This window comes from Coniophora puteana (genome assembly GCF_000271625.1).
Source record: "Coniophora puteana RWD-64-598 SS2 unplaced genomic scaffold CONPUscaffold_8, whole genome shotgun sequence".
Lineage (NCBI taxonomy): Eukaryota > Fungi > Basidiomycota > Agaricomycetes > Boletales > Coniophoraceae > Coniophora > Coniophora puteana.
Window position 1 is genome coordinate 1,677,013 of NW_006913060.1, and position 13,582 is coordinate 1,690,594.

At 51.7% G+C, this 13,582-nt stretch overlaps 4 protein-coding genes across 4 annotated transcripts; 1 reads left to right on the forward strand and 3 right to left on the reverse strand.

Annotated features, from left to right (window-relative positions):
* Positions 1-449: 449 nt before the first annotated feature.
* On the reverse strand, positions 450-2,809 carry CONPUDRAFT_145038 (uncharacterized protein). Its single transcript, XM_007772098.1, has 2 exons — positions 2,450-2,809; positions 450-2,394 (listed from the first exon to the last, which is right to left on the reverse strand). The coding sequence occupies exon 2, from the start codon at positions 2,216-2,218 to the stop codon at positions 593-595; it is 1,626 nt and encodes a 541-aa protein (XP_007770288.1). The 5' UTR covers positions 2,219-2,394; positions 2,450-2,809; the 3' UTR covers positions 450-592.
* Positions 2,810-3,041: 232 nt separating this feature from the next.
* CONPUDRAFT_83180 (acetyl-CoA synthetase-like protein) lies at positions 3,042-7,362 on the reverse strand. Its single transcript, XM_007772099.1, has 18 exons — positions 7,337-7,362; positions 6,980-7,287; positions 6,414-6,916; positions 6,227-6,358; positions 6,125-6,178; positions 5,989-6,071; positions 5,907-5,941; positions 5,758-5,855; positions 5,541-5,699; positions 5,473-5,491; positions 5,268-5,418; positions 5,155-5,212; positions 4,846-5,105; positions 4,264-4,792; positions 4,171-4,204; positions 3,974-4,117; positions 3,657-3,916; positions 3,042-3,585 (listed from the first exon to the last, which is right to left on the reverse strand). Exons 2-18 carry the CDS (start codon positions 7,272-7,274, stop codon positions 3,133-3,135), a joined length of 3,267 nt encoding a protein of 1,088 aa, XP_007770289.1. The 5' UTR covers positions 7,275-7,287; positions 7,337-7,362; the 3' UTR covers positions 3,042-3,132.
* Positions 7,363-8,468: 1,106 nt separating this feature from the next.
* Positions 8,469-9,773, forward strand: CONPUDRAFT_58530 (uncharacterized protein; the record flags this gene model as incomplete). Its single annotated transcript, XM_007771569.1, has 7 exons — positions 8,469-8,687; positions 8,739-8,891; positions 8,940-9,018; positions 9,066-9,174; positions 9,290-9,320; positions 9,375-9,415; positions 9,470-9,773. 7 exons carry the CDS (start codon positions 8,469-8,471, stop codon positions 9,771-9,773), a joined length of 936 nt encoding a protein of 311 aa, XP_007769759.1.
* Positions 9,774-11,273: 1,500 nt separating this feature from the next.
* Positions 11,274-13,089, reverse strand: CONPUDRAFT_106673 (MFS general substrate transporter). The gene is made up of 5 exons (XM_007772100.1): positions 12,792-13,089; positions 12,578-12,741; positions 12,188-12,501; positions 11,768-12,134; positions 11,274-11,709 (listed from the first exon to the last, which is right to left on the reverse strand). Exons 1-5 carry the CDS (start codon positions 13,062-13,064, stop codon positions 11,550-11,552), a joined length of 1,278 nt encoding a protein of 425 aa, XP_007770290.1. The 5' UTR covers positions 13,065-13,089; the 3' UTR covers positions 11,274-11,549.
* Between the last annotated feature and the right edge of the window lie 493 nt (positions 13,090-13,582).

Sequence of the window (13,582 nt, forward strand, 5' to 3'; positions counted from 1 at the left end):
CTTCAAGGAGCTGAACCAGCAGACATCGAGAGAATGATCGAAGTTCGTTGGTGTTGTACTCCGCCTCCCCGAAGCTATGGCGTCGCTTAGCAATTCCTAGAATTCGTCATGAGAGCGATCGTCGTAATCTGGAGTTAGGAAACTTGTTACAAACGTTTTGCCAGATAGCAGGCATACAAGAGGCACCGACTTGTCTGGACATGGTGGTCGATGGAGAACCAAGAGGTGATCGTCGTACTTGCTGTTGCAGCAACATATGGAGGCAGGCCACGCCCATAGCACGACGCTAAAGTGTCTCAAGGACCTATTCAATGTCTGGGCAGGCACGACTGCAACGATAAAGGGTTCGAAGGTTATCAATGCATTACCCGCCACTGAAATTCTCTCAATTGACGGATTGTCAGGCAGTGGATGCGTCGAATGTTGGCCTTAGTTGTTTCGTTGAGTATAATATAGTATCTGAAAATTTGTGATATTGCTATGAAACCGCGACAAGCGCAAGTATGAAGAGATGAGAGTTGAAAAGGGGATTGACACGGGGCGAATAGATGAGCACCAGAAAATAGAGTTCAGAATGCATTCATGAAAGATCCTACAAAGATGTATCATCGGACTCTTCGACCAGCTCAGTCCCCTGCTCTTTCAGCTTCGCCCATTTCCCCATCTGCACGTTCCGACAGTCCTTGAATATGAGCTTCTTCACCGGGTATCCATTTCCCCCTCGCGTGCTGAGGGCGAATCTGAGCGACGGGATCTCCTCTTTCTGATAATGCCTTCCGCTGAAATCAATCCCTTGTAGCGTGATCGTCTCGAGCTCGGGGCCGACGAGCCCGCCAGCAGCAGAGCTTATCATGAAACTATCCCTACGCGACTCCGCAGGGTTCAGCACGACAGAGCGCACCGCTTGCATGCTCTGGATAAGCATACCCACAACGGGCGAGTTGCCAAGGTCGTTGATCGTGACGTGCCGGACAGTGTAAATGAAAGGGGCTCGTTCAAGGACGGAGACGAAGGGGCCAACCAAGATGGCGGGGCAGATGTACGTCAGTTCAGCGACGTGCGGTGTCTCTGGAGGCATTTGGCCAGGCCTCCAGAACGTTGTGGTGGTGTAGAGAGCATTATTTTTGATGCCGATGGAGAACTCAGTGTAGCAACTACTCGGCAAAGAATCACGACGGGGCTTTGAAAGGCCTCGCGCAGACGCATAGAAGGCTCGTACAGCCGAGATCACGTCCGGACCCAAAACATGTGCGAGGGGCCCATACAGCTGGATATAGTCGTTGAAAACGTCCTGGCCTGCGCACACAACGGAAATATGCTCGAGGGTAGGAGGGGTACGATGATTGGATAAAAAGACCAGGTAACTGTCAACCGAGCTCGTGATTGAGAGGCGACGGAGGGTGGTCGGCAAGTTAACCTGATTATCGACTGCTACGATCTCGTCAGGGAGAGTGTGACAAAGAGTAAGCTCCTCGAGAGCCGCGAATTGCTGGATGCACGCGGCGAGCTGGGCACATGTGGGGAGGGGATGGAGATCACTGTCGGGCTGGTAGATAGTCAGGCGTTTCAGCCTTGACGGGAAGATGGGCTGAGCGGCCCAGTCGGGGCAGCTGCAGTAGAAATGCAGGTTCTCCAGCTCGCGCGCTTTCTGAGAGACTAAATTTAAGGGAATAGCCAGCGATTCTGGATGGTCCGATGCACCGATAAACGATACGCTCCGAAGGGCAGGAGCGTCGTCCATGCGCGATAAAATGCGCTCGATAATCTCTCCTTCTGAGTCCGCGCGTATTGTTAGCTCTTGAGCTCGCGGAATGCTACGGATAAGGTCTTCTTCAAGGTCATCGCTGAGATCCTTGCATGTGATGTGGATGGTTAATGGTGCCTCCCCAGACCTGAGAAACATTTCTTTCATCCACGGCCGACGATCTGAGGTAATGTTGCTCCATAGCTCATGGTGCGTGAGGGCGGCGAAGCGCCAGTGGCGGCATACATGGGCGATTGGGATCCAAGAGAGGCATAGAGCGCGGCATTGATGAGGCCGGACACCTTTACGCTCGCTCGAGGTCAGGACGTGGGCTTGCTGCGAGCATGTCTTGAAGATAAAGGCCAAGATTTCGGCTGGGATGGATGAAGCTTTGGAAGATGAGGGGCTGTCTGTGTCAAATGGAGCGGCGGAAAGTGCGTTTTGTTCAGCTGCAGCCTGGGTCGCCGTCACCATCGTTGCGTAATGATTGAAGAGCTTGCAACTTGAAGGCGTGTATAAGGTCAAATAACAAAGAAGGAATGTCGATGACACTCGCTTTAGACGCTAGTGCTGCTCTCCCTTATATAAAGCTCAATCGGCTTATTGAGGAAAAGGCGTTGTGTTATTGTTCTCCTCGGCTGAATATAGGACTGACAACTATCAGCTGGGTCAGATGTCGCTAGAATGAGCGAGAGCTTTACCCACAATACAACATCGCGAGCCGGTTAAGAACGAGGCCAATCCCCAGTCGCGATGAATCTTCTCAAGGATTCATGAACGCAATGCAGTGGTCCAGGGTACGATTGAAGACGGTTGGGAGGAGGTTGTTTATCCTAACGTGGGCGCGAAGTTTACAAGGCACGCCTGGAGAAGGATATCGAACCATGAATGAGTATCTGGATGCGGATGTTGGCAAGCAATGAGCTGGAAAGTGAGAGAGTGAGGTATCTGGAGCGCGCGGAAGACATGGCAGGAAAGACAAAGAGCTCGACTCCCAAATGCTTGCCGGTACCACGAGTCCGCGATCGTGACGCGAGTCGGACCCCTATGTATGACACGACGTCGGTGAGAGCGTCGGCAGGGCTTGCGGCGGGGTGTGCACATCTCCCATGAAGATGGGCCAGTGCAAGTAACGAGAGATGATGTTGTACAGGTTTTGCAGGGAATACATGAGGTCAATTGTACAAGATGTCATTAATTCTTCATAGTGTACGATGGTCGTACTGCTCGCAATCGTCGATTCTAAACAAGCACGTTCGAGATGTTATGGCCACTGCTGATGCAGGTTCGATAACTGCAGCAAGTAAAATAGTCTATTTATTTCCTCTAAATATCGAAACCATGTCGAGTTATCAATCGTAATTATCCCAGTCAAAAGTCGACAGCCCTCATAGCAAACCCTTGCGACGCCAATAATCAAGCCACCTCTGCACACTATCCGCTCCAAGCGGCTCGTGCCCAACATCCGCCAGCACAGGGCTCGCCTTGAGCTGCGTGCAGTCGAGCTTGGCAAAGCCCATAGCATCTCCCGCCGCTTTATCCAACGCGAGACTCTGGAAGAACGTGACGAGCCGCAAAGCCCGAAGGTTTGACACGTCTGAGTTGCTTTGAGTCTCGGCGCTGTTGCTCGCCTGGTCGTGCAACGCCTCGAGCTTGGATAACCACTCCTTGTACGGCACCATGGGGACGTTCAGCGCCGACGCGAACGGCGCCGCGAGGCTGGAGAATGGTACGGGCTTGGGGTGGATGAGATGAACGATACCGCTCCGAGGGCGATAGGTGGACCTGGCGAGCTTGACGAGGAGGGACGCAGCGACGGATGTCGGAATCCATGATACAGGCTGTTTGGGGTACACATGCGATTAGCAAGGCTTAACGCGTTTCGATTAGGATCGAGAGCCGTAACGCGTACCTTGTCCTCTGACGGGAAGCATCCCGTCGCCTTGGCACTTTGAACGAGGGCGGGGAACCACTCCTTCGTGTTCCAGCTACCGGTCTCTGCTCCTCCGCATAACTGGCCCACTCGGACGATGAGGCTGCTGAAAGAAGGGACTTGGGCGGCCACACGCTGGATTATCTGCTCTGAGATCCATTTCGACTCTGCATATCCGTTGCTCGCTGCAATTTCTGCGCCAACAGGGGCTTCAGGAAGAGCCGTCTTTCCTTGTACGTCTGATAGAATAAATTGTTTAAGAATGCAGATAGGCCAGGTGCAAGAATTAAACTTACTTTGGAAGACGCCAATGGAGCTCGTGAAAACGAACTTCGCGGGTGTTGCATGCGGCGAGCTGAGGGAGAAATTGACCAAGCGCCGAATAGATCGGAGGTTCTCGTCGAAGGCCTCGACTCGAAGATTGAAGTTGACTGTCCAGGCTGGGAGCAACTTTAGTACATGCAATCGATTCTGAGAACCAAAGATTACATACCGTTATGCACGATATGGGTGACACTTTCTGCGATCTATTGAAAGCAGTGGTCAGGTTAAATCAATATGACAAGCATAAAGTAGAGAAACAAACCTCGATGTATGCCGCCTCGCCAACACCAAAGTTCTCGCTGAGAATATCTCCCTCCAAAAGCCTCAGCTTTTCTGTCTTGAGAAGCGCCGCGTCCAAATCCCACTCTTCAAAGGCCTGCGCCTGCCGTGCTTCAATCGCCTGACCACCCGAGCTTAGGCGGTTCAGCGCATATATGCATGTCACAGTAGGTTCCTCGAGCAAAGCCACCAGAATTTGACTCCCGAGCGTTCCAGTCGTGCCTGTTACAAGCACGACCATCCCATCGGGCTGCGAAGACGAACGCGGCTGGTGCACCGGCAAAGCCTCGGCGAGGTACTTGTCGACCAAGGATTCCATTAACGCGGCACGCTGCCTGAGGTCAATATTATTCTCAGTGCCATCTCCGCATACAAAGTTGACGACAAAGGTAGAAAGGGCCGATATAGACGTGTTCATGTAGACCACGTTCTCCTTGATCGAGCGCGTGTCGATGTCCGAGGAGTCGCGCAGAGCGCGCAGAATAGAGTTTCGGATGTAGGTAGCTTGCAAACTTTCGGTGAATTAGTCTAGTCTCGGTAAAGTTAGCAGTGCAAAGACGCCTACCTATCGCAGCCGTGCTGGAAAAGATCCGCCTCATCGGGGACCTCTTTTCCAAGTACAGAGTACACGATCTTCCTTACGAATGCCAGTGTCTGCGCCTGGCCCCACTCGGCGGGCGGTGGGATGCTGCTCTGGGTGCTGTCATGTGCGGCGGCATACGCCTTCTCGATCTCCTCCTCGTACGTGTCAATGATAGCCTGACGCCGAGCCGTGCTCTTGGCCGTGTAAGTGAACGGCTTTGAGGGGCTTGCTACAATAATCATCTAGGAGATCGTCAGCACGAGCTAGGTTGAAACATGCGTTCAGAACTACCTCTTTGAAAAGGCGTGAGTGTTGTGGGGCGTAAGCGTTCATAGCTTCAACCGTCGGCCTGCGCGAAAAGCGTCAGTCGAAGGTAGCGTTACATTATAAAGATTAAGATGTACCATATCACGTTACGGAACTCGGCCAGCTTGACTTCGTCCGTGGGGTCAAAGCTTGCATTCGGCGTAGGATCGATGATGACGCCAGCCTGGAATTTTCCACGACCAAACATGACAGATGACATGACATGTTCGTCCTGGTTCAAGATGTTTTCTGAAAATATGCGTGTTGAGCGAGGCAATTACTCGTTCTTTGAGCTGCGCTTACCGAGCGGTCCTGGATTTGTCTATGGCGACCATGAGTCGTAACCACTGAATGGCAAGGGTAGAACAAACCTTCTCGCCTGTATTGTGCATGATTTGGTCATCCGTCCGGCCATAGATTCTCCAATAACCTGGTCTGGTAGGGTGAGGTGTGATAAGGTCGGACGTCGCATACGCGGGTATTCCGTTCGCTTTCGTGTTCAACACGTGAGGCTCGCATAATTCGTTCGTCTAATAGCCGCCAGTACATTGAGAAAGAACTATGGATTCGGTAATGTACGCGACTTACCACGATGAGAAGCTCAAAAGTGTTATTACCGCAGGGAACGAATTCGGGCGTGATGAGCTTGGGGAAGGTGAAGTAGTTCCAGTCGTAGTCCGCAGTAGCTGGGAGGAGGTCAGGCAATTCAGACGTGAGGGTTGAAGCGATTTGCTTACCAGGTATAATTGGACTAATGATGCCAACCTCGGTCCTGGAAAGTCGTCAGGTAATGCTACGAACTGAGACCGTTCAACTTACATGCCGTATAATATAAATATGCTGACACCTTGCGACGTCAAGTAGTCGCCCAACTCTTTGTTAAGAGGACCTCCGCCAAAGAGCTGCAGACGTTCAGTAAGCGTGACAAAGAAAACAGAGCGGGTTTATTCCTTACGACACCGGATCTTGAAGCAAGCCATTTGACATATTCAGAGTTCCCAGCCCATTGCTGAAGCGAGAGCTTAGTTCATGAACTTGGCTCTCCGAAGATACTTACCTCTATGATTGAAGGCACGCAGAAGATAACATCACTGTCGGTTGCCTTGGCCGCAACGTACAAGTTATCCGGAGTTGGGAGAGTGGACGGGAACGCCGGTTCGAAAGCGCTGATGACAATACCGCAAGCCGCCTATGATTGCGAGAACATCAGCCAGTGAAAGTTTACTGACACCAAGAACACTTACCGCCCAGCACACTTGGAGAACACCCATGCCATGGAACATTGGCATGGTATGCAGAGAGAAAACAACGCCAGTGAGATCGCGTCCACCAAAGAAGGGGATAAGCTGCATCTGGGTGAAGTGGAAGTTGGTCCAGGGGACGGGCTTTGGGAATGCCGTGGAGCCGGAAGAATGCAGGCAGAGGGTGTGAGCGTCAGGGCCAGCGCTCACGTAGGGAGCGACATCCGGCAGGTTCTTGGAAGCGTCCGATGGGGCGTAGACCTCGTCGAACTGCAGCATAGGTAGTGCTTCAGGCGGAGTGACCTGAGGGTACTTTTCCCGCGTGATATCCAACGCCTGCTGAATGAGATCTTGCATGCTCTTCTCCCGGCCCACCAGAACGTAGTCAATCTTCGCGCGTTCGATAAGATGAGCGACGGCCAGCGGGGAGTTTCTCGGCGAGATGGGGAAGGGGATGAAATTACAACGCAGACAGCTCAGGAGGTTCATGGCGTATGGGATGACATCTAATCAAGAGACAACGTATGAAGGATCAGAACTCTGAGAGACTATGCTACTGCACCACGCACCTGAGATAGCCAAAATGCCAACTACTGGGCGTGGATTCTTGCTGACTGTGCTGATCCGATGTTGAAGGATCTTACAGCCAGTCAAGACGGCGGCATTGGCCTCTGCCCAGCAGATCGTTCGAGAGCCTCCACTTTCGAGCGGGAACTTGAACAGGGGGTGACCGGGGCTATGGGCAGCGTTCCATTCGACGACTTCGGCGACAGTGAGAGAGCCATCGAGGGGGGGCACCTGAAATGTCTCTGACGCGAGAGCTTGCGTCTTGGGGTGAACTGGAAGAAGTTTGGTGGAGGCCATGCGGTCTTGTTCGCTAACAAGGATGAGCTACATTGACTTAGGGTGACATTACCGGCACATACCTATTCTTGGCAGTACTCAGCTCTATGCGTGCTTTCTCGACCTACTTATCACAAAATCAAAACTAAGGGAACTGACACGGACTGAAGGTCGTGGCTGTTAGCCTCTGAGAAAAGCCGGCTAAGTCAAGAGACGTGTAGAGTCCGGGGTTTGGAGTTCGCTAACCTTGGTTACATATCTCCCTCCCAACGAGGGGCCCTTTGCATCCGAAGCTAAAAATCATCGCCGTGTAAGACGGCGTATCGTATTTGCTGATGAGCCTCAACCAAGAACAAAGTTTGGACAGAAGTTTATGTTTTGATGGCGCAGAAAAAAGACATGCACGCGTGGTGGAAGGTAGACCGCTGGCTGACAGCGGGTGAAGTCACAGCCGCGTTCCTATAATTGATCTTCCAGCCGGGTCGCCCGAACTTCTGACTAGTGCTACCGTGATGGAAAGGATTGGATCTGGAGAGAGAGAAAATGACATTGAGGAGCATTGAGGTGGAGATGGAGATCTCCAAGATAGTACTGTTCGTCACACCGACAGCGCACACAACTCGGCTATCACCCAAGCTTCACACGCTTGGCCGGCGGCAAAACCCCTCAGCCACCTGACTCTGCTTTGGGCGTAAATTCGCTCAAGCACGTCGACTGCCTGTTCTGAACGACGTTCTGGCCAGTATCTACTCGTCTTTTGGCCACCCTTCTGTCTTGCAGTGTGTACACACGCTTCTTCCCTCCGATGAAACCCGATCAGAAAGCAACAACGCAAGCTGCTCGTTGCTTTGTGCGCGCTTCGTTTGACGTCACATCGGGTGAACTGTAAGTTAGGCTCACTCAACGGTAGATTTATGGGGGACTACCGCCGGCGTGACAACTTGACCATTGATACCTGGGCAGGAATGATATGGCAATATGACAAAAAAGTTCTCCATGGGATTTTCGGACCGCGAAGTCTACGATCTTGATGATCTAGCCCACACAACGCTGTTACCTGAACCACTCCGCTCCTCCGGTTGATCGCTCAAATGGGGATTTTTCACCATCTTAGCAAAGTACAAGTTGCCTTCATAAGTTTTAACGTCTCATGCCCCATATTCTAACCGACTTTTCCGCCCACTCTCTACCCCCTCTGCTATCTACGCTCCAGCCATGCCTGGTCCCGACACCACGGTCCCTCTCGTTTCGGTCAATCTTGCCACAGTCTGCATCGAGAGCTTTCTCTATGGCATTTTCTTTGTCCTCACCGTCTCTTCTGTCTACCTTTTGATTTGGCGATCGCGCATGAGCAACGGAGGCCACAGTCGCTCGGCTGTCTTCACGTCTCCTATGTTCGTGGCTGCGATAATGCTGTTTGTGCTAATCACGGGAGTAAGTGCTTCACACATGATCCTCAGTACGACATGCTGACTCGTGCTTCAGCACTGGATTTGTACAGTCCTACGTTTGTTCCAAGCCTTCGTTATGCAAGATCCATCACAGGCCTTACCATTCTACGCCGACCTGTCACAGAACAGCGAGGTCATCAAAACGGCGTTTTTGATGTCGTCGCTGGTCGTAGGAGACGTTATGATGGTCCGTGCCGCTGTGCTGTTCTAAAACATGATTCTCATCTACGCTTAGATATATCGCTTGTGGACTATATGGAATAGAAACTACAAGATCATCATCTTCCCGTGTTTAACACTAGTAGGTCTCACCGGTACGTCGTAAACTATCTTCGTGCTGTCATTTGCTGATATTATTCAGTGTGCGGTGCTGGTATCGTATACCAGTTCACGGTGTTTACCCCGGGAGAGAGCGTTTTCCTCTCCGCTGCTGGGCGATGGATTACGAGCGACTGTGTCTTCACGCTCGTGTACGCACTGTCTCCTCTGGATCATTTACCCAATGTTATGACTAACCTATCTTTACAGCACGAACGTCTACAGTACGGGTTTCATTGCCTACAGGGTATGGTCGATCAGCCACAGGTCCAAGTCGGTTAGCGGTGTCCACCTGATGGTACGTCTTTAAATCTAGACTTTTCGGGCTTGTCAATTGATCAGCCCCTTGTAGCCTGTACTTGCGACTTTCGTCGAGAGTGCAGCCATGTATACGTGAGTCTTTTGATCTCGGCGCTGTACGGACTTGCTGACTCAGATGGCGATCAGGTCATGGACGATCTTCTTTTTTGGCAGCTATCAGTCCGGCTCCAATATGCAGTTTCTTGCCGTTGATGGCTGGGCAGCGATGGCGGGTATATCGTACATGCTCATCAACGTGCGAGTCGGCCTTGGATGGGCGAGCAACGGCGTGGTCAGTCAGGGCAGAGCTCTGTCGACCACGTCTCAGACCTTCGACCACCAGCGTGGTACGCAGCTTGCCGTTCGTGTGACTACGGTTGTTCGTGATGACGGCGCGTACGAGCTTGGGCACAAAAGGAACGATGCCGGTTTGGATTCGCAGGAGTTCTGACCGAGGTCTTTCACATCGTAATACACGCACTCGTTTGAATTTTCTTCACTTTCGCATTACTTATTCTATATATCGCATGTAACTATGACGTACGTCTTATCGACGGGGTTTAGTGTAAGACTTATGGAGGCCCTTATCCCCGATCATGACTGCAGGGTGTACCGGCGTATCATGCTTGCGAACAATGCAACGTCGAGACGACTGACTCAGAGATGGGGATGCAAAGTGGCCAGCGAATCAGATGACATCAGCGGCCGCAGCTGGAGCTAGCTGGAGGCAGCTGGAGTCTGCTGGAGTGGACACGTCGTCCAGAGATTCACGCCATCAAAGGCCATCACCGACAAAAGAAGCGCTAAGCGAGGAACAGCGCGATCTTGCACGACACGCTTCTGAGAGGCTCGCACGATCATGATCGCAGGTTCCATGATCAATGATCGCCCGGACTCCGGAGTCCGGAGGCATCATAGTAGATGCCACGCATGTGACAGGCTGACGGGCCTCACCGCGCGCTGGAGGGGATAGATCATAGGGGCACCGGGGACGAGCTACGAATACCTTTAGCCGGTGCCGCTCGGCTAGCTCGCGGCAGGGTCAAATATTGTGCCCACTTCATGTTTCCTTCAAAGAAATTGATATTGGCGAGCAAGTTGGGCAAGTGCACTGGATACAGTCCAAGACTGTATGGGCGCATCATGACTGCCAATCGTTGCAACTGAGCTGTTCGATGAGCTTCCCGATTGGACCCTAATTTAGTTCTAGGCAAACAGTTTGGATGTGCACCATGTTACCAGGAGAAACCGTCTGTCGGACATGCCTGTTCTCGAAGGCTGGAATCTACTGGAATGGAGCAAAAGGGACTGTCCGGACTTCGGACTCGTACCGCGATCTTCCGAAGTCATGCAAACTCATGCCAACCTTACTTACCGCGGTACAGTATGTGTCAGATGAGGGTGCACCCTGTCACAACAAAGAAGATCAACTGTCAACTCAATGCTATTCTGGGATACGGATATGAACGCCCATGAACAACGCCCAAGCAGACAGCCAGTCTGTTGATTCTCATGCATAAGAACCAACACGGTATTTGTCACCATGGCGTGCGTGAGACAAGTCAATGCAAGAAGACCTAATGCCCTGGCAAGTCAGAATGTTATTTTGGACATCCAGTTGAAACACTGGCGGCAAATCGCGACTTCACTGTGTCATGGTAATTGGTGTACAAGGGTGTACAGGGCTCTGTGCGGTATGCTAGGAATTTGTTTTTACGACCTTCTAAGGTGATTGATCAGATCGATCAGAGCCTTAGGTTGAACATAAGTAATCAGAATTCCAGAAGCCAAATCCTTTACGGGAAAGCTAGTGACTGCTTCTTACCCCTGCAACCGAAAAATAGACACGGGAGTCGTAAAAAAATGCTCAGGCAACCATGAGATTTTAGTAGCTTGCTCGCATCCTTAAACCTTATCTGCTTCTTGTACCTGAACTATTCGAGGTCTTGGGGTGTCACATCACCTATTTCCAGTACAGTATGAAGCGACTACCTTCTATGAGAATCAAGGATAAGATGCGAACGTTTGTAATCGTGAGGAGCTCGGGACGAAAGGTCAGAATGGATCAAGGCTACAAAATAAATATTGGTGAGAACCTCCGTAATCGCACGCAGTGCAGCCGCGGGAGGTCAGAATGGATCAGAGCTACATGAGTATCTAGAAACTAAGCAATGAGATAAGATAACTAGCTGAAACAACGCATGGTTGATAGTATTACAGGACCACATCAAACTTTATCAAGAAGTGTGAGGCTCAATCTCAATCGTACACATGCGTACAGCACCGCCCCAGCCAAGAAAGTCGCCGCCGAAAAGTAAATCAACCCGCTATACTGACCATGCTGCCAAGACAAGATTGCGCCGGCGATGGGGCCACCTGCCAGTGCGCTGCGGAAAGGTGGTCAGGACCGACTCCAAACTGCATACGACGAAATATAAAACTCACAAAAGTGAGCAGCCTGTGTATAACATCCCCACCCGAGCTCCAATACGGTCCGGTCGCGAGATCTGTGCGACGCAGGCGACCTGGAATCCGAAGTATGGGCCTGAGAAAAAGCCGTAGAGGACGGAGTAGGTCAATAACATCGATGCGTCGTAGCTTTTAAGCCATAACGTAAAGGAGAGGATGCTCGCGACGACAGTGGAGGGAATGAGAACGTTAAAGCGCCCAAGGTAGTCTGCCATGAGAGAAGGTACAATTCGCCCCAAGAAGCCGCACGCGTTCAAGATCGAGAGCATGTCATAGGCGCGAGGTTGGGGAATAGATATGCTCTCAGCGTATGGGGCGAGATAGTAAAGCGGCACGAAGGCACCTAGACAAACTTCATCACAATTTGCCCAGTTGAGACGATAATATGCCGCTTACCAAGAGTGCACAGAGCACTACCACCGAGTAGAAGAATAAACGTCGCATCCCGGAGCGTGGTCTTGTCGATCCAAGGACCCGGGTCTTTGCGGTCTAGATTACTGCTGACTGTCACCGTCCCAACAATGCCGCATGCCAGGCAGATGAAGCCCGACACACGCACCGCCCATGCAAAACCAAGCTCGTTGAACATACGCTGGAGCATGATCGGGAATATGACGCCGCCAACACTGGACCCAGCCATGACAATTCCGAGCGCTGTCGCCTTGTATTTCTTGAAATGAGTCGCCGTCGCACTTGCGGCGGGAAAGAAACTGGCAAAAATATCAGCCTGTGCTGGGAACGTGCGGAGGAAACAGAGAAGAGATGTGTGGGGGTTGGCGTACTTACAGAAGTGCGAATCCTATTCCGTAGATCAAACCCTGCGCAACGATGAAGTGCCAGTATTCGTAGGAAATCGAAGTCAACATAAGGCTCAGGGTCAATATGAGGCTTCCTGACGAAATGAGCGAAGTGGGCCCGTAGGCATCGAAGAGCCGGCCAACAAGACCACCCTAGAAACGTACTAAGCGGTAAGTTACTGATGAGAGAACCTGAAACGTACGAAGGCGAAGAAGACCCAGAGCTGAAGAGAGCCGATGAGAGAGATTTTGGATGGGGAATAGGACGCAAGCTGATTCTGCGAGTACCACGACTGATAACTCCCAAAGGCGTTTGCTTGGCCGAAGCTCGAGAACATGATGAGAAACGCGCCGACGACGGTTGCGACGCCTCGACGGGTCGACTGGTGGTGCAGCTCCTGCTTCGAATGAGAATCGTCGACCGTAGTACCGCCCTTCACCGACACGGCGTCCTTCTCGATATCACGAGATGCCATGGTTGAGCCTGGGACTCGGGGTAAGGGCGACTGGGTGCTGTTCCTCGAGAGCACATTTAAAATGTATTGAAGTCTGCCAGCCTCACGTCGTTAATGGAAGCACATGTACACTGCCTGGTGGGACTATCAAAGTCAGGGGTAGCTCAGGTTGGCTTTCACACGTAAGCCAGTGCGATCACCGAAGATCAATCAACGCTCAAAATTAGAGTCGGAGTCCGACCGATGGCACGCGGCAGCGCCTCTTCGTGCGCGTGGCAAACTCCGTCGCGTTCGGCGTTAATAAGCGTTAAGTCGTGTGTTTTGGCTTTCCAACTGGGACTCTTGTGTTGATGAGAAAGATGGAGAAGGGGTCTCTCAATGGATCTCAGTGAGTTTTCCAGTGACAAGTATACCTTAGCGCCGATATCATCGCGCATGTGGACGCTGCTTTACCCCCTGTTTCGATGTCGTTGCTACCCGAAACTCTAAGGTTAATTCAGGTCAATTTCACATCTGATCTCGCAATGTGCTGCGACAGT

What these genes read in the sequence shown, in the direction of transcription:
- CONPUDRAFT_83180 (XM_007772099.1), bottom strand. Translation starts at nt 7,274, where the DNA reads ATGGCCTCCACCAAACTTCTTCCAGTTCACCCCAAGACGCAAGCTCTC. An exon ending in TGGCATTTTGGCTATCTCAG is followed by an intron (nt 6,917 to 6,979) that starts GTGCGTGGTGCA and finishes TCTCTTGATTAG; the next exon opens with ATGTCATCCCATACGCCATG. An exon ending in ATATTTATATTATACGGCAT is followed by an intron (nt 5,942 to 5,988) that starts GTAAGTTGAACG and finishes ACGACTTTCCAG; the next exon opens with GACCGAGGTTGGCATCATTA.
- CONPUDRAFT_145038 (XM_007772098.1), bottom strand. Translation starts at nt 2,218, where the DNA reads ATGGTGACGGCGACCCAGGCTGCAGCTGAACAAAACGCACTTTCCGCC.
- CONPUDRAFT_106673 (XM_007772100.1), bottom strand. Translation starts at nt 13,064, where the DNA reads ATGGCATCTCGTGATATCGAGAAGGACGCCGTGTCGGTGAAGGGCGGT. An exon ending in TCTGGGTCTTCTTCGCCTTC is followed by an intron (nt 12,742 to 12,791) that starts GTACGTTTCAGG and finishes GTACGTTTCTAG; the next exon opens with GGTGGTCTTGTTGGCCGGCT. An exon ending in GGAATAGGATTCGCACTTCT is followed by an intron (nt 12,502 to 12,577) that starts GTAAGTACGCCA and finishes TATTTTTGCCAG; the next exon opens with TTTCTTTCCCGCCGCAAGTG.